Genomic DNA, 18,716 nt, shown 5'->3' with positions numbered 1-18,716 from the left:
GGCAGACTGGCTGGTGGAGTCTAGAAATCGACATGATCAAGATCATCAATACGAATTTGGGAGGTGATGCTATGAATCACTTCGGTTGACAACAAGACAGCCGCGGGAAAATGTCCTGCTCGTACGTAGTATGTGTGAGGTGAGTCTGGCGGGACTTCCGCTTCCGGCTCGGGATGTAAAACTTCCAGAGGACTTGGAATAGGAGAATTCAGCCGCGGCAACGCGGCAATGAGAATAGCCCTCGGAGTCACCATCAGAACCAGAATCAAAATCTATCATTGGCTGAGAAAGTACTGACGAGGAATTCTGCCAACGAATATACTACTTACTGTTGTACCTAGGTAAGCATCTGCTCAACTGCGCATTCACAAAGTACCGAGACTTGATTTAGATACCGAGCTATATTCTCCGATTCACCGAAACACCGACTCACCGAGATATCTAGATACCTACTACAATAGATATCTACCTAGGGATTAGAACTTCAAAGTCAGAAAATCGGCTCTTGATGGTTCAACACCCGAATCTACCTAATCTGCGGCTACTTGCAATAATTATGTTACTGACGGTGATGTGAAAACGGCAATATTATATGCTTAGCGGCAGGTGAAGACTACCAGTAGAGTGGTTCTGATAGATAACTCATCATGGCCCGACGGCCGAGCCACGGCTGGTCTTGAGGTATTCGTTCAAATTGATTAGTACCCGTGGCCCTGGCCGCCTAGCTACTTAGTTATCTAGATAGGGAGCTGGAGCGGCTATATGTTAGTGCCTAGTTGATGTTTGCATAACCATGATGGATGTGCTCTCCTTGACTGCTATATGTGTGTCGGTGATACAAGGTCAAAGGGTCCATGATCCACGAGCCGAGGCTAGTCGCCGAGCCGAGACACCACAAATCCATAAGGTATGTCCCGTAGTAGTTTCTGTAGTACTCATCAGTGCAAGACGGACTATTCACCTGGCTACTATGGAATGCCAATGCCAATGCCACAGATATTGGTCCCCACACACAAGCACGGAGGAAACACGGACACGAGATGAGACGAAACGTCATGTCATCTCAGGCTGATCAAGTGATCAAGCGACCAAATGATCAATATTGCCCACAAGAAGTAGTACTAGGACTTCTGGTTCCCTGCCGCCTACAATAGGCGCCACACAATTTCGAAGCTCAATGACGAACAAAACACACACATAAAATTCACAATTCACGAGAAACCATCAAGCTGATAAATTTGTCTCGATTGTGAAAGTGGATACTCCTCGGACTAGTTTGCCGGATGCCAATGGTAAGAAGTACGACTACTTACACTTTCAGGTCTGAAGAAGGAATGTTGAAGTGACCCTCCCGTGCCTCCCTTGGACTTGAGACGCTAAAAAAGCTAATTAATGGTATGAGCACGCACAATCTGATCATGCGGTGAATCGGGGAATCGCCATGCGACCTGTTGCTGAGAAGCAGAGCAAAACGTAGAGAAGCCACCCAACAATGGGACGAAGTCAGACTCTGCTGGATATATATGAGCCTGAGCCTGAGTCTGATGATAATGAACCCTGATGTCGATAACTTAACCCACCGACTGAACAGTGAGGATTCAGGAGTCATATACGAATATCTATTGACATGTGAAGAAACAGATGAAAAGAATGTCTGTCGTTCTAAACAGTCCAATCCCATGACAGGACAATATCTGACATGCATCACCAATCTTTTGACTACGATGGAGTCCTCCATGGACTAAATTTTTAGCCAGAGACCGGCACACTAGATGCTCAAATTGATTTGTTAGCCCAGTCTCAACAATCTTTGATTCTTTGTCCTCGATTTGCGCTGGCTTTGCTTTGCAGTTGACTGGTCCCGGAGCACGTCTTGTCTTCCGAAACATCCACAATCACATGGTCTCATTGTGTGTAGACAGTCCCAAACCTTCCTTTTCCTTTCGGATCCTAGATGTCCAAAGCACCGTCGTGCCGGTAGAATTTCCTATCAGTCGACGTGCTAAGGTCCGGTCTTGTGGGCGTGTTTGCGCATGACTTCTCCGATGATACCATCCATTACTCCGACCTTGCATGAGTCACTGGCAAGGATGCTTCACTTTCTCTTCAGTGTACCAATGGTCGAGGGATCACACTGGGTTTATTGTCGTCATCATCATCACCATCATCATCAAGTTCAGCATTCATATCGCACGGTATAATAGTCTTGGAACCGACACATGTAAACTTAAGTAAGCAGGCGCCGAATAGAGAAGGGGCCGAGAGACCTTCGAACAACAGAACGACTAAGTAACCGCAACACTTGGCCACTTCCCCGGAACACGCCTTCTACACGTACGCCCTCCCTCTCGGACCCTCCACCGGAGCCGGACAACTTGGGCTTTGACTTCAATTTCATTTTGGGGAGCCTTTGGATCAGCTCTCGGCGTCCCGCCGGTACCGATCTCCATGGAGTAAGTAGTGCAAGGCAGCCCCGTGCACCCTCCCCCCGTCCCCCCGTCCCCTCCAAAAGCCCACGGAACCCCGAATGCCGAACTATCCAACCAACAAGTTCGGCATTCTTAAGCCTTGTTGATCGTATGTAGTGTAGTCTGTAGTGTCGTTGGTAAAGAGACGATGATCGATTTACCCAGATACCTACCCAGGACCGCGGCAAGGCTATCGAACAGGCTCTCGGTAAACTCACAGGCACTTTACTGGTAGGAACTTCCCGCATATACTGCATGCATAACCAACTTATTTAGGTACTTAGGCAACTGAGTACCTAATCGGTGGGTATACGTTGTACAGTAGTAGTACGGAGTAGATTGTCTAGACCCCGGTAATGATAATCATTTCTCCCAAAGCCGTGGATTTTCACATGTTTTCTGTTTCAAATTTTTGGCTCATTCCATGGAAGTGTTGGTCGGTGTCACACCCCTTTCGGAAATGCCGTTCTTCTCTACTCCCGTATGATACTTTCCCACACAACACTTTTTCCCGCCCCGCCAGCCACGGCTAACGGCTATGTTCTTCTTGGAATTCCCGTGTGGCATTCTTGATTGCACGGGGTGTCAGGGTGTCTGACCAACTGCACATGATGGGCATTCCAGGGGTTCTGGGAATTATGCAATAACGTGCTCGTGGATTCATCATCGTCACTTACGAAGCTGATACGAAGCAAACCACTTTCATCCCATTATTGTATGTAATGTAGATAGGTTGCTAGAAGTGTAAATTTCATCACTTTGGCGCTCCTGACCAAAATCTTTCAAATCCGTGGTATAGTGCGCCCGGTACACCTGCTGAGGTATACATTTGTTGGTGGTTGATCCTATCAAACCAACTATAGACATGTAAAATGTCGAGCAATAGTACTCCATCCGTGTCGTAAATCGATGCTTTCGCGCGTCAAGGCTCTGATTGCCTCGGAATCGAGCATGTCGTAGTAATTGAAAACCTCGTCTGATAATGCATCAGTCACAGCACCGATGCTTCTTCCAGATCGAAAAAGTCCTGCACGCTGATCAGGCTTTTGCTATTGTGTCCCTGCGGCAGCTGCAGGGGCTCCATCTCCGTGTCGTTGATCGGGCTCATTCCTGACGAGTGGACGTCGTCTTCATCGTCATCATCATCGTCATAGTGTCGACCGATGGAGAATCCGCGATAAGTGACCACCTCTTCTTCCTCCTCTTCTTGCTTGTCTTCTAATTTCACAGGCACAACTGGCTTGGAATTTTCGCGAGTAACGCCAATCTCTCGACTCCCAACTTTCGACTCGTGCACGAGAGTTTGCGAGGCAACGAGTGCCTTAATCGGGGCCTGGGCCGGTTTTGCTTCTTCGGTTGCGAGGTCTGTTGGTCCTAATAAATCTTCCATGAAATCTCGTTCGTGCTCGGTGAGTCGCATGCCGTTGAAGAGATGTCCAAATGGTCCGGATCGGAATTGCTCGAACATGGCCGCCGATGGCGTAGCGCAACCTTCCGATGACGAAGGTGAGGATGTGTCGGTCACCATGGATGCAGGTGAATGCGTGTTCTCCTCGTTCTCGATTGGGGTTCGCCCACGTTGGCTCGAAGCTCGCGAAACCTCCGGCTCTGGCGTGTTGGTCATTGAATACCGATGGCGGTCCTTGGGGTGTAAATGCTGAAGATAGTTCTTGAGAAGTGATGGTTCGATGAAATTTGGAAGGCATGATCTGCTGGCTGTGGTGAGCGAGGTTGATTGGGAAGATGAATTGGACCGCTTGATAGATGGCTCGGTGCTTCTTGAAAGTGACGTAGACATTGTGATGGGTCGACTCAATTTCGAAACATCGGACATGGTATGTCGCCGGTGGTCATGTGAATCTTGCTTGTTTTGTTTTCGAGGCTTGCTTTGGCTGGCTTCACCCTCAAGCTTTCGTTTCTTGTTCGAGGGGTCATGATATTTGTTCCCAAGAGCCTCGAGCTCCTGGAGAGGGAAAAGGCGTTCAAGCAAAGACATTATGGCGAAGACCAGGTCACCGAACTGCCTCGTGGTAACCCAAGGTGACCCGTGAGAGAGTAGGCAAAAATGCTTCAAGAGCCAGTAGGACTGGTCGAGTACCTAATATGGGAACGATACAAGGCTGGCTACAAAATGGTGGAGGGACGGGGTAGAGGGGGGGTGGGAAGGGTTTATAGTAGCAGTCAAAGAACAAAGTAAATTTCCATGCAAGCATAATCTGGCATCTCCAGAAGCTTACCGTATCCATTCCCACTCCTGACCGTGCATGAGGATCCCTCCATAAGCGTGGAATCTGGGCACCTGGGGTCATGAGTTTGGCATCACGTTTTACGGCCGATGAAAGAGCCATCAAGAAACGCCTGGTCTGTTTACCGTCGCTGTGTTTCGCTGTTCGGCCCGAGTCGGAAAAAGCCACCCAAAACAGCGACTTTGTGCAAAATCTAGCCATGGCCCAAGGCCTGGGTCGTGCGAACCTCCGGCCCATGGTCCAGATGTGTAAAAAAGGTGGTTTCGTCACTTGACCGGAAGCAGACTTAGCTTCTTTGAGCCCGTGTTTCGCTCCGCGCGTAGATTGCGTGAGCGTGCGTAAGGACAACATCTGATGGAGACGGGGGGTACAAGGGGGCCCCAAGCCACCACGTTGGCGAGTCTCAGCTGACGAATGACAAGCCCGTAATCCCCAAGAACCCAACCAGGGGAGCCTTTGGCATGCCTGGAGTGGTGGCGGAGATGGTTCGGAACCGCGCACCCAAACCCCAGGATCTCCGTAACTCTCCGTGCAAAGGAAGAGATTGAAAGCCAAAATAAATCCAACACGGGCAGCTGTGCTGATCTGCTCCTTGACCCCGGAGATCTGACCCCAATATTTCGTGGACGAGGAAATCCAACACAATCCAAACGTTTCACTTCTGTTGTACTGCACGATCGTGGACTGTATCTATCCACACCACACGGTGGCGAAAAGGAGGCGTAGTGCCATAGCATTCGGAAATCGACCTTGTGATCGATTGCATGGATTTAGTGGCCTCTAAGGGCATCTTGCAAAGCTTGGGATGAATTAATGCTCTGACTAAAAAGCGTGAGCCGCTCCGCCATCTCCCAAATGACCCCGCCACTATGACACTTAAAAACTAACACCCTCGACACACTATGCTGGGAGGCTGTGGCATCTGCTTATGGCGTGCTTATGTATCGTGTGTGTCGATCGATGGGCGGCCCAAGCATGTAGAATTAACTATGAACTAGTGAGTGGATTCACAGTCCACAAACCCTTTTGTTAGGGTCGTCGGTGACTGTCCCAACATGACAAAACTACAGTAAGTACCTAGTACTCCGTACTGAGTAGTAATAGTCACAAATTTAACTGAAGTGCCTCGATCTCACCGCTGTCTCTGAAACACACACAGTAATAGCCTGCCACAGTGGCGGATTATTGTCTAAAAACTTATTGGATTGTTGGTATCAGGGCTTGTGCTATTGATTTTTCCGTATTTCCCGTCCTGGAACTCCATAGTACCTAGTCAATCGACGCAAAACTTTGTCCTTGTATGGTCGCGTGGGCTTGGGCATCCGTGTTGAGCCCACCTAAAAAACCTCCACCGGAAGGCCGAGCCCACTATTCTTGGGTAATTGTCCCTTATTACTAACCTACGCAAAAGCTGGACCATTTCTCACTGACGCTAATCACCGTCATGAGTTTCCTCAGCTCACGAGCTCTCATGCACCAGAATGACAGAGACCTATCTAGGTCAGCTAACACAGCCTGCAAAGCGGATTCTAGTAGGGAGATTTGCGACATCACCGCTCATCACTATCCTCCTATGTACTTCAAGTCTCCGGAGTCAAGGTTAAGACCACGGATCGAATGGTCAATTATACACTGTGCTAACTACCCTGCGAACTCTCCATGCTGTTCCTGACATGAGCGCTTATATAAATAACATGCTTATGATGGTGATATTACGGGCTGCCCAAAAACGTGACATGACTACTTGTCGAGGAGTGTTGACAAATCTTCCAGACTATTTTTCTGGCGAGTACGCTCTAATAGGTAACGCTGTATCATTGACAGGACAGAGAAAGGCGAACCGGGACAACAATGCAAGCAGCTGTTGTGAAGAGGATATTGTTATTGACAATAGGCAGCGCATCTGTTAGGGGGTTGAGCGTAAGATATATCACATATTCCACAATGCATGGTGCGAATACGTTTTTACAGCGCTTAACTTTTCCCCGATCGAGCTGGGGTGGTCTCCCTATAACATTTGGTCAGCGAATCCACAGCCCGACATATCCTAGTAGCTATTGGCCTATTGAGGAAGCAACACTATCGCGGTTTGATCAGAAGCGCTACTATCCCGTCAAATTTGGCGATATATTCAGAGAACAATATCGGATCATTGCGAAGCTAGGCTATGGAGCGTATTCCACTGTTTGGCTTGCTCGAGACGAGATGTTAGTCACCCGAACGTCTGTGGAAATTGTAACTAACTGCTGTGTAGATCGAAGCGATATATCTCGCTAAAGGTCTGCGTTCAAGATGGAAAGGAGACATCGCCAGTTACCAACGAAGTGGCCATGTTGAAGCGCTTGAGTCGAATTGCTAAGGAGGCTGATCATCCGGGCTTAGACTTCACACGTCTTGCCCTCGACACCTTCGAGATTGATGGTCCACACGGTCGTCATTATTGCATTGCGGCTGAAGCACAAGGGTGTAGCCTTCGCACATTGCAGGAAACATTGGACGATGCAATTCTGCCAAAATTACTCGTCAGATCTTTGGTACATCGTGTACTTTTTTCTTTAAATTGGCTACACGCAGGCTGTGGCGTCGTACATACTGGTATGCTCAGTAGGTGGTTTGTTGAAAGGCGATCTTCTAACTCTGCCATAGACATTTCCCCCCAAAATGTTTGAACAGCTGCAGGGGACGGAGGCATCTTCAAGTACATCGAGGAACAAGAATCGCAAGATCCTAGCACACCAATCATGTACAATGGAGTTGCGCTTCACAGATCTTGGCCTGCCATTACTGAAGTTTCAGGCCACCCTATCGTCACTGATTTTGGCAAAATGAGACTAGCAGAGCCGATGAATACTGATTGGTGCATGCCCGATATATATCGAGCTCCTGAGGTGCTCTTGAAGCTTCCTTGGTATTTCCTGGTCGATATTTGGTCGGTGGGTGTAATGGTAAGCAGAGAAGCAAAGTTTTTACGGTTGTGATCTCGTACTAATGACTATCATTAGACACTTGAGCTTCTAGAAGGCAGAAATCTCTTCGATCCTATGGATCATGTTCATAATCAATACGTTCTCCCGTTGGCATTGTCCCAGTAGATCGGCTATCTTGGTCCTCCACCACTGGAGATGATCAAACGAAGCCCACTCTTTCAGACATATTTTGACGAAAAAGGCAAGTTTTAATTAATCCTTCGTACTAATGATTTTATCTACTTTGTGTGCGAGAAAATAACATTCGATAACGACAGGCAATTGGATATCCGAACCTCCCATTCCTGAAACGTCCTTTGAGGACTTTATCACCACTATTCCTCCTGGAGAAGAAAAGGATCTGTTTCTAAAGTTCATACGAAAGATGTTGACTTGGGATCCGGAAGTGAGAGAAACATCCTCAGAAATCGTCGAAGATGAATGGCTTATGAAGCCCACAGACGAACTACAGTAATGTGATACATTTGCTTTGTACAAGTAGTCAGAATTTCGTGCCCATGTCAGAATAGTCGCTCCCATGACCGCAATCTGGGTAAATGATCGGCTAGCGAGACTGTGCTCTATTGGTCACTATAACCGCCACTTCCTGTGGCAAAGGGTCACATACACTGTATGTTTAGAGGAGCCAAGGTGGCCTGGTGGCCTGTCACCTTGAACCCCGCGAAGTACGTAATCTTTCAAACCTAACAATAGTGCCCATGACTCTCTTTGCTTTGAGAACAAATCCTACGGTAGCAGGGTAGGACCAAGCGAAGATATAGGCGCTAGGCCTCAGGATGGTCTGGCCACTGGAACAGACATGTCAGTTTTGTGCTTCGCCCATGATTCGTCACGATTGCAACCACAGATCTACTCCGTATTATTGGAACCCCGCGTGTCAACTCAGCCTATACTAACTTAGGGTAGTTGCCAACCATATTATTACTAATCTACCTTGTCTGAGTCCGTCCCCAGATCGCTTTCTTTAGTGAGCCCAGACCTCTGGAGAAACCTCATGCTAGTCACCATTATTTTGTCAGAAAATCGACTCTTTGTTTGTCCACTCAACGTCCGTGGGTGCTAATTTGGCTTCCTGTTCACGATGGGTCGGTTAACTAAGCCCGAAGATGATGTTTGGTTTGGGATCGAGGATCCAAAAAGAAGGAAACAGGTGCAGGACCGCCTCGCACAAAGAGCTAGACGTTGGTCTTCCTTCTAATCGTATTCGTTGACCTGGTCTAAATATTGACCCGTGGAGCAGGAAAACGTTTAGCGGAGTTCAAAAAGGCATCGTCCAACAATGATAATAGCCCCCAAGCATCCTCGAGCTGCGACCTTCTCTCCGCCGTCAGCGCGTCGCCTGAAAACAGTCCCCAAAGCCTGGAACAGTCACCGCCTCGTTCCATCCGTGGCTTCGATGTCATCATTCCCTCGTCTAACGGAAAAACAGTGCACGGCGGACTCAGTGGCTCAGCGTATTGCGCTCTCTACATCAATGGATCGATAATGGGAATCTCTTGTAGCATTCCAGTTACCGAGCTGTCACCAAAATTTGGCCCTGAAGTCCCGGACTCTTTACAGCCAACGACTCTTCAGCTAACAATACCTCACCCTAGATGGATGGATCGCTTTCCCTTTCCCAAAATGAGGGACAACATGATCACCTTGATGGGAATCATCGACGAGGAAGAGTTCTTCGCGGACCTCTTCTGCCTCGACAGCTTTGAGATCAAGCCGGGAGCGCCTGCTTGGGATCCCACGTCTTGGAAAATGGGCAAAGACTTTGGCAAGAAATGGGGTTATCTCTTTTTCTAAATCAGGTGGCTATAATGTATCTTAGATCAGGCCATCTGAGCAGGCCCTCTACGATGCTAAGCTCCGACTATGGCCTCCGCAATGACCTTTGCAGTCCCCAAAGGATTGCTGACATTTGGGCAGTGCCCGGTGTTCAAGCGTCTCACATCAACCTTATTGCCTGACATTTTCTCAATGCCAGCAATAACGCTTGTTTGAAAATCTGGTCGCAGGATCTGATCTTGCTCGCAGAATATATACGAAACTGGTACATACTTGTAGCCAGGATATGTCAACTCGTTGCTGAAACTGACTGCAGACTGTTTGGACATTTTCTTTCCCCATTCAATCGCCTCTTCTAGAGGCAGGTCCGAGAAGCACTCTTTCGAGCCTACTTCGAACTTGGTCTGACGCATGAAACCAGTTTCCTGCACGAGGGTCAGTTGACCTGGGCTTTGAGGAACGAGACTGGCTCAATCCTACCTCAATTTCGATGGTAGTCGGTAGGGTAGCGCCCATTTGACCACCGAGAGACACCCCCGGCTCCGGGACCACAGATGTCAGATAAACCAGCTTGACCAGTCCACCTGGTTTTCCTGCAGCTTCTCGATCCGTTTTGAGCACCCCTTTTGCGGCCTCCGATCCAACCACTCCACCATATGAATGTGTCACCAAAACGACATCTTTTCCCTGGTCTGCGAGTTGCTCAACCAAACCACGAAAGAAATCTGCGTCTTCATACATGGTCGCAGGCTGCTCCGGGGGAAGTCGGCTGGCTGATGGCAAGTTCTTCACCTGTGCCTCATATCCATATTCCTGTAGCTTCTTCACAATGTCGAAGTAGAAGTAGTCTGGACTGAAAGACCCAGGAATGATAACCACTGAGGGCTTGGTTGCAGACATGGCTCTGAGGGGGTTCAAAATGGTTCAAGAGACGAGGGCAGCGGGATTGGACAAAGTCTGGATAATTGTGATGGTTTTCAAGGCAACTGGAAGACTCACCGGTCTAGAAAGGTTCTGCATATTAATATACTGCTTTCCCGGGGTATTTGGGGAGGGGGGGCCGGGGGCGGAGATCAAGTTCGGTCAAGTTGGTTTGACATTATGTCTGGCTGAGGAATCCGTTCCTTCACAAATACTGCACCCATTGGCCCTTTATTATGGACTACTCGGATGCCATAGAGTACCGTGTGTACTTGGATGAGTAAATGAATATCAGAATTTAGAGCCTCAATGTCAGAATTCCAATCAGCGTGGGCCATGCTGACCCACCAGTGCCACGGGTATTACACCTGACATTTACCACAAACGTCCTCAATGTCAGAAATGGTAGTTTTCCGGGCATGTCGGGACAAAGAACGTCCAAGTCCTATTGAACAGGGAGCGGTGCGTTGTCTGACGCTGAAGAATCGCACTAGCCCCCGCATAAAGACGGTGAATCATCAATCTCGCCAGAAGTCCCGACGATGGCCTACTTCCTTTCGAGTAGAAGCGACTTCGTGGAGTGAGGAGGATATACTTGTCGCGAGTCACGAGACTACAGCACGTGTGCTGTGCCGTAACAGGAGCGATACCTAGGTATGTACTAATGGCTTCCCGGCATCACTTCCCGGGGACGGTCTGTCCGACCACAGTATGTCTGTCACGGGATACTCTGCCGAAAGGCAAACAATATTCCTGAACGAGCTAGATGAGCGTATTGCTGTCAATGGTATCTAAATTCTTGCCTATCCCACATCCTACTGACCCCAGATCGGCAGACCAGCGCAGCCACCAGCAAAACGTTGTCCTCCAATCAAGATGCAGACTCGACCGGCGAATCCAGGCCCATTGGGTCGTCCAAAGGCGAAGATCAGAATAAGGGCAAGGTGGCCCTCGAAGAAGCCATCAAACTCCCTTCGGATAAATGGGATGCAAAGATGTTTGCGAGCCCTGGGGCCGGGGACGAGCTCAACAAGACCCTGGAAGACATCCACGGTGACAGGTTGAAGGCCATGGACGAACCTAGCCCACGCAATGGCCGAGGTAGTTGCCGACCGTATTATGTTCTCGATTGATACAAAATACGAGGACGTGGATGAAGCGGCTGAATGGTGGGATTCCCTGCCTATCAATCCTCTTGACAAAGTCAAGATGGGCAGAAATGATGCCATCAACCTCCTCAAGTTGGACATCCCGCTCATGGGGCATGAAGCTGTATGCGAAGGACTAGAAAGGACCCCCATTTAGAGGCATAACCCGTACTGTCTTGGAAATCTTAACCACCACCACATAGACTGGATGCCCCTTGCTCGCCTATGCAGATATCAAGACCAGCAGGGCCTGGCACTGGCGTACCCCGTCCACTGGGGAGTCTTCCCATCACCATTGGGCCTTTCACGGATCCAGAACTATAAAACATACGACCGTACCGTAAATAAGAATAGATGAGTAAGAAGTAGGACCTTACAAGATCCTGCTGCCACATCATCTTCGATTTGGACCCGGTAAACCACTTGCTCTGTACATCTAATCCCTCAGGCACGATTCTTGGGCTGTCTTAAAGCACCTTCTGCTGAACAATATCCATGACTTAGCTATGCCTTCAGCAAGGAACAACTCAATCCCATCACATCATATAGCGAAAGACTGAATTCTCGCCATCGGTGCGATCAGTGATGGAAACCTCCTCCTCGACCATCTCAAGGGTAGACTCATCAACCACGCCAAATACCCTGTCGCGGCGGCTGTTCTCATAACGGGTCAAGGCCAACAAGCACAGCATGATCACAACGGCAATACCGAAGCAGCAAGCTGTCGCCGTGAAACCAGACTGTGCAGGGAAAGTCAGTTCCAGCAAGAGACCTCATTTGTCACTCGGTGAGCACATACCTGATACTTGGGCTTCTCACGAGGGAAGAAAAGAAATGGACCGATCATGTTGCCTCCGCAATAGCCGAGAGTGGCCATCGATGTGGCGACACTCTTCTTGGTAAAGCCCGCCACATTAGAAGCGACCAGAGAGAAGGCAATCGCGACCGTGCACGGATAGGCCCAGAAGATCAAGATTCCAAACAACCTGCTACCGATGTTGGGGCCGAATTGGACCAGAAGAGCTCCGGCGAGACTATATGCTTGGTCAGTGTTTGGAGCTACTATTCATGCGCAGCATCTATACACGAACCTCACTGTACATAGAGCGGCACACGTAATGCATCGAACATTCTTGTAACGTGAACAGAGATAGGTCGCAGCGATGCCGAAGCCGCCGTGGATGCCACCAAGAGCGAGGTTGAAGAGATTAGCCTGAAAGACGTCGTAGCCGAGCCCCACAATTACAATAGGAGTGAACTAGAATTTTTGTTAGCAAAACACTCTCGAAGCAGAGCTCGAAAAGGAGAATTCATACCGCGGCAATAGCGCTACTGCATATAGACACAGCTATCAGGAAGAGAACAATCAGCCAGATCCGAGGATCGACTAATGCCTCTCGGAACTGATACCATTGGAATTGTCTGTTCTTGACTACCGTTTGGTTGCTCCGCAGGCGCTCTACCGCATGGACCCTTTGTTCTGTGGACAAGAACTTCGCCGTTACCGGCGTGTCAGGTAGGAGCCAGAACATTGCCACCGCCCATACGAAGGTGATGACGGCTAGGGTCACGAATAGCCACTAGTAAAAGGGTTAGACACGGTTTTGATTAATAAATACTCCCGAGTTTAGGTCCGAATACATACCTTCCAAGCACCAATACCGGACTGAATATGAGCAACCCCAAAGGCCACCAAGCCATTAATGATAATTCCGAGCGAATTCCCGATAAACCAATACCCGTGCCTCAGTGCATGCTCCTGGCGTTTATAGAACATGCCAATCAATAAACTAAATCCAGGAATTGCTGCAGCTTCAGCCATTCCTAATAGGACACGAACAGCCATGAGGCCTCCAAAGTTCTTGACTGCCGCGTGACATCCGATGATGACTGCCCAGCCAACGCTGCGGCCTGTGAGTTTCTTGACGTTGAACGGAAAAAAGGGAACACGAGGATGAACTCACAAAGTGCAAGAAAGGACTTTGCCGATAGGCAGCCGAACCATTATATATGGAGTGGCATAGGTGAAACCTAGGTAGCCGAACCAAAAGATCGAGCTCGCCCACGAATACTGTCTGCCGGACAGATTCTGTACGATATGGTCAGCGTCGGATAACATTACGACAAGATCTGAAAACCAAGACTAACAAGGTCCTGGATGATCCCCAAGATAGACGCTGTGGGAAGTGCCTGCTTGTCCATGTATTGAAGCGTCATTGTGAAAAACATTAGGGGGCAAAGACTGCGCGTTCCTGATCAGCATTTGTTTGTGGCAAATGTTGCCTCTCGCTCTCCAAGATAATGTTTAGCACTTACCACAAGTCGATGCGTCTGAGCAACTTCCTGTCTTCTGTGGTTGACAATGCTACGGTTTCCACCTCGTTGATCGGTTGGCTCTTCTCAAGTTCATGGGCTTCGCCTGCCGTGCTGGGGACTGCTGTGGTATTCACGGGAGTCGCCATTTTTGGAGGAGTATGGTGATAGACAAGAGTTCAGATATCGATGGTCTATGCTTTGTCACTTAAACCAGGAAAGATTGATGATACTTTGCTTCCGACCACAACAGCAGCAGGAATATCCATCTCTTATACTCGTCCTTGCTATCCCAGTAAAACACCTATCACGCCTCTTTCAGACTTACCATACCAAGAAACGCGCTATTGGTACGAGGGGCCCTCTCCTCAAAAGCCGTCAGGAGGACTATCATCATTGGGGCGAGGTACGCCACCACACCAGTGTTCCCCAGTGCTAGTCCACGGTCCCCAATATCAACCAAGACAAAGGCGGGGACCCCGTGCCACCCCGTGCCACCCCGTGGTTGTGGATACTCGAGAGCTAAACCAAGAAGAGGATTCGGATGCCAAATGCGGCATTAGTGCGTTTTTCTATGGCCGCCGCCACCATTTGGCACGGCTTTACAAACAGAGGCCCTGAGAGTTAGCGGTATCCATGACTTGCTTTCAAGGACAGAAAAACGTCGCTTCCGAAAATCTGAGCTGATTGTCAATTGACAAAGAAATCGCTGGGAGGTTCTAGGCTTCTGGTGGAGAACAAGCTCGCGATGCTCGATCATTGTATTCGAACACCTCGGGCACGAGGGATATATCGAGCATGAAGGCTGCCTCGATGCCTCGGAGATGAATAAAATTATATTTTCGTTGAAATGAGCGAGTCCTTTTCACTCCAGGAGTGCTACATCGCAAGGCAAATGAACGGTGAAACGAGGCATTCACCCACGTGGATGGAACTTTTTGGGTCAAGTGGTTTTTCTACTGTCAGATGAGACTTAAATGTGAAAGTCTCAAGACGCTTTGAATTTTTCACAGAGTATTCCGGCACAAGTTGTTGAAGACATCGTCTTAACATAGCTGGAGTCAAGATCTCGCTCTGCTTGTTTGGCAATATCCAATAGATCCTGGCCCTTGTATTGTTTAGACATAGTGGCTTCTCGTTGAGTGTTCAAGGATGTATACAGTGTGAGGTCGGGATCGGCAACTAGGATCAATCAGTGAGCTACATCAGAGACAACCTTTTCTTATATTCTCAAGAATGCCACACGCATTCTACAAGTGACATCGCAACTCGAGTTTACATCATGGTGACATGGATGATAATGTTTGGGGGGACAAGACTGTGTCACTTGATATGACTGGCTTATTAGGACGAGCTGACCTTAGCAAGCCTTGTCGCGCAGGGTACTATGGATAGTGCTATGTTCGAGGACTTAGTCGACTAGCTCCTGCACCATTGTGGAAGGTTTCCTGAACACGAAGTTCGTTCTCATCATGGATAATGCGTCTTTTCATCACAGCCCCTCATATTCAGGAGATGTGTGATGCTGCTGGAGTTAAATTGGGTTATCTTGCACTATATTCGCCGCGTTTGAACCGCATAGAAGGGTTCTCCCAAGTACATCCCCCTCTTCAGCGCGACATCGCAAGCTTTTTGGAAGTCAGCTTTAGCTAAAGGGTCTAGTACCTTCGACTGCTGCCAACCGATGGTGCGCTATAGTGGCCAGACTACCTTCCTGGGTGGAAGTTTGCCTTTACAGTCTTCTTCTTGTCCCTATAATCGTCCAACAATTGATTTAGCTTTTCGGCGTCTAGCCCTGCCACAACTTGATACGCTGTGGGACGAATTCTGTTCTCGACCAGATACCCTGGTAATCTTTTCCAGAATGGCTTGGCCAGATCAGGCTTCAAGAGTGACACCCCGTATATATCTTTTAACTCATATTCGTCCTGGTGTAACTTGATCTGCGACAGGTCTGGAAGTCCACTGGGCAGAAGCCTGGCCATTTTCCCTTTCTTTGACCGCGACAAAGCATTGATGCCGATGTGCTGCGTCGGGGGCGGGTTGACAGCATCAAACACATATACCAAGTCATCACCTACGTTGTCGCGAATCTTTGCGGTAATTTGATCCGGCGAACCGTGACGATCGATGATATCCGTTGCGCCGTACTCTGTCATTTCATTCGGGTCGCCACCCACGACAATAATGCGTCCGATACCCGCAAGAGCGGCGAGTTGCACACCGAGTCTGCCGGTATTACTTCCTCCGCCGATAATCAAGATGGAGGAATTTCTGTAGTCGAACGTAGCAGCCTCCGGTGTCCATGGGGCAGGGATGCCCAGTCCATCGTGGATGGCAAAGAGCGACGCCAACAAGTTGCAGGGCAGCGTTGCGGCTTCATCATCGCTGCACATTTCGGGAACGCTTGCGCTGTGGTCGACTTCGACAATTGCATATTCTTGGAGTGCGTTCTGCGACCAACCAGATGATTTAAAACATCCTTGTGCAAAGATGCGTTCTCCAATGGTATACGCATTCACCCCTTCACCCAGAAGGGTCACTTCACCGACAAGGTCGTTGCCCAAGCCTCCGGGCAGACTGTCCTTGATGAATAGACCCCAATCACGAGCCTTTTGGTCATGGGGGTTGATACTGCCGACTATGACACGGACTTGGACTTGGCCTGGACCGGGTTGATGTATTGGCCAGTCACTGTGCAGAGTGACTGGTTTGCCCAGCTCGCTGACAACAAGTGCTTTTTGCGTACGGGACATTTTGGCGAGCGTGGAAAGATGCAGAGCAAGGGCTGTATGACGAAGCACCAACCTGTATTACATATAGTGTACCTGTCATATCCAAGCGGTGTATGGGATATTCTAAAAATTCAGATCCATTACCAAGCAGGGTTTTGCAAGTTATATGCGCCAAATTCACGAGTTAGGAATGCGGATGCCAGAAATAGACTAGATTAGGACACTTTGATACCCTGGAGATTTCTGGAGCATCAGATGGCTTTCCACCCGCATGCCGTCAGGAGAAAAGCGCTGGGGGCTATGGTACCGAAGAAAATAGCCAATCGGCCTCGGCACTAAATCTGATCTCATCGGACGGCTTGAGATTCAAAAAGGTGCGATCCATCTTCCCTATCGGCTGGACACGACCAAGATATCCAAGATGCTCTGAGCCGGAGCTAGTTAGACCTAATACAGAAAGCCCATACCATTTTAGGATGTTATAAGATGCTCCTGATTGGGTACACTGGAATCTCGGTTGCCTTCTTTCGGCGGTATATTATGTTAGTAATACTTTTAGGGGCCTTCACGTCAACGTGTCTTTGAGAACACAATGTATTGAAGCCTACTCGAGCCTGTCCTCTTGAAATCGTTGATAGCTGTTACGTAAGACGCCATATAATCCTCAGCTTTCGATGGACTGACAACAGATCACGGCAACCTCGGTCAAATACTTGGGTTGTATTCAGATAAACACGCGGGGTCCGCATACGGGGGCTTATTCCGTATATTCACAGCATCCAAGGTATCTAGGCCATCTGTTTCCCGGGTATGGTGCTATGTCCCTCTCCTGAGTTCAACAGTACCATGATCATTTTCCGAACCTAGTGAGCATGCATACTTTCTGAACCAGAGATGAAACAGGTAGATCCAACACCAGAGCGCACACATAGACCGACAATCGAGGTACATAAAGAGTTGGATACACGTCTTTTAATGTTCTCGGTATGAGCTTTGCTGACTCAACTTCCATTTCTCCTTTGCCCAACTGAAGCAACATGGACGTACCAGGTTTTGCTCTGGTGACAGGCGCGGGTAGTGGAATAGGCAGAGCATGTGCTGTTGCGTTCGCACGGGAAGGCGCAGCTGGCGTCGCATTGTTCGATTTGGATACCGCCAACCTCGAGATCGTGGAAGATGAGGTGAAGCGAGCCTGCACCAGGAAAGATTTCCAGTGTCTTACATTGGCGGTCAATGTCAGGGACGAGAGCCGGGTCATTTCAGCCTTTAAAGAAGCCGCAACACACTTCGGCAGACTCGATTACGTGGTCAATTGTGCCGGTGTTGCACATAAACAGCCTGGCGGTGTCATCTTTGCGGAGACAAGTGACTGGCAAAGAGTAATGGACGTCAATGTCAACGCCGTCTTCTACTGCGTTCGGGTCGCAGCACAGATTATGTTGAAGCAAGAATGGCTGGTTTCGTCCATGTGAGAAGAGCCCTATTTGCTATGTGCAGTTGTCCAAATTGACAGACCATGTGGAGATTTGACTAACGCGGTATCTATAAAAGGGACCATAATTCACGTCAACGGGGCTCGATAATCAATATATCGTCCGTGTAAGTGTATACCTACCTAGTTCTGTTCGTTTTTGGTAGGGAATAAATTTGGGCTGCGACCACACATGACAGTTCATGCCCGAGAAGACTCTAATTGAAACGCCCGATAACACTGACATTCTGATCATATAGCATGGGTCTGGTCGGTATCGCCTTGTCCAGCGTATATGTACCTTCGAAGCACGCTGTCTTAGGTCTAACGAAGACCGCGGCGCTAGACTATGCCGCACAAGGCTTGAGGGTTAATGCTGTTTGCCCAGGATATATAGATACCCCCCTCATCAACACGAGCGAAGAACTTGTACGAAGAGCTAGTGAACAAGTTGAGACATTCACTCCCATGAAACGTTGGGGAAGTGCTCAGGAAGTGGCGAATGTGGTTCTGTTTCTTTCGGGTGGAAGAAGTTCCTTCATCACAGGAAGTGCGGTGACTGTGGACGGTGGTTACACTGCTCAATGAGCCCCCAAGTCGGTTGAACAAGGCTCGCTGCCTAATATTTCGATCTCAAATGCTTTAGGTCAC

At 48.8% G+C, this 18,716-nt stretch overlaps 6 protein-coding genes across 7 annotated transcripts; 3 read left to right on the top strand and 3 right to left on the bottom strand.

Moving 5' to 3' along the window:
- Positions 1–3,153: 3,153 nt before the first annotated feature.
- PV10_08189 (uncharacterized protein) lies at positions 3,154–4,613 on the bottom strand. Its single transcript, XM_016373171.1, has one exon. It carries the CDS (start codon positions 4,462–4,464, stop codon positions 3,460–3,462), a length of 1,005 nt encoding a protein of 334 aa, XP_016220082.1. The 5' UTR covers positions 4,465–4,613; the 3' UTR covers positions 3,154–3,459.
- A 2,045-nt stretch (positions 4,614–6,658) lies between these two features.
- On the top strand, positions 6,659–8,012 carry PV10_08188 (uncharacterized protein; the record flags this gene model as incomplete). Its single annotated transcript, XM_016373170.1, has 5 exons — positions 6,659–6,921; positions 6,969–7,318; positions 7,388–7,659; positions 7,717–7,882; positions 7,959–8,012. 4 exons carry the CDS (start codon positions 6,659–6,661, stop codon positions 7,804–7,806), a joined length of 975 nt encoding a protein of 324 aa, XP_016220081.1. The 3' UTR covers positions 7,807–7,882; positions 7,959–8,012.
- A 585-nt stretch (positions 8,013–8,597) lies between these two features.
- On the top strand, positions 8,598–10,510 carry PV10_08186. 2 transcript variants are annotated; one of them, XM_016373168.1, is made up of 3 exons: positions 8,598–8,882; positions 8,942–9,742; positions 9,794–10,510. In XM_016373168.1, the coding sequence occupies exons 1-2, from the start codon at positions 8,783–8,785 to the stop codon at positions 9,493–9,495; spliced, it is 654 nt and encodes a 217-aa protein (XP_016220079.1). In that variant the 5' UTR covers positions 8,598–8,782; the 3' UTR covers positions 9,496–9,742; positions 9,794–10,510. The 2 variants fall into 2 exon arrangements, with proteins under 2 accessions (XP_016220079.1, XP_016220078.1); XM_016373167.1 differs by having other exon boundaries at positions 8,942–10,510.
- On the bottom strand, positions 9,552–10,377 carry PV10_08187 (uncharacterized protein; the record flags this gene model as incomplete). Its single annotated transcript, XM_016373169.1, has 2 exons — positions 9,552–9,902; positions 9,958–10,377. The coding sequence occupies 2 exons, from the start codon at positions 10,375–10,377 to the stop codon at positions 9,552–9,554; spliced, it is 771 nt and encodes a 256-aa protein (XP_016220080.1).
- Positions 10,511–11,109: 599 nt separating the features above from the next.
- PV10_08185 (uncharacterized protein) lies at positions 11,110–11,531 on the top strand (the record flags this gene model as incomplete). The annotated part of the gene is made up of 2 exons (XM_016373166.1): positions 11,110–11,185; positions 11,227–11,531. 2 exons carry the CDS (start codon positions 11,110–11,112, stop codon positions 11,529–11,531), a joined length of 381 nt encoding a protein of 126 aa, XP_016220077.1.
- A 551-nt stretch (positions 11,532–12,082) lies between these two features.
- Positions 12,083–14,008, bottom strand: PV10_08184 (uncharacterized protein; the record flags this gene model as incomplete). The annotated part of the gene is made up of 8 exons (XM_016373165.1): positions 12,083–12,286; positions 12,346–12,580; positions 12,638–12,804; positions 12,863–13,126; positions 13,192–13,467; positions 13,528–13,635; positions 13,695–13,788; positions 13,863–14,008. 8 exons carry the CDS (start codon positions 14,006–14,008, stop codon positions 12,083–12,085), a joined length of 1,494 nt encoding a protein of 497 aa, XP_016220076.1.
- Positions 14,009–18,716: the final 4,708 nt, after the last annotated feature.

This window comes from Exophiala mesophila (assembly GCF_000836275.1).
Source record: "Exophiala mesophila strain CBS 40295 unplaced genomic scaffold supercont1.6, whole genome shotgun sequence".
NCBI lineage: Eukaryota > Fungi > Ascomycota > Eurotiomycetes > Chaetothyriales > Herpotrichiellaceae > Exophiala > Exophiala mesophila.
The sequence above is the reverse complement of the archived record's forward strand: the minus strand, read 5'-3'. Positions and strand labels throughout refer to the sequence as shown.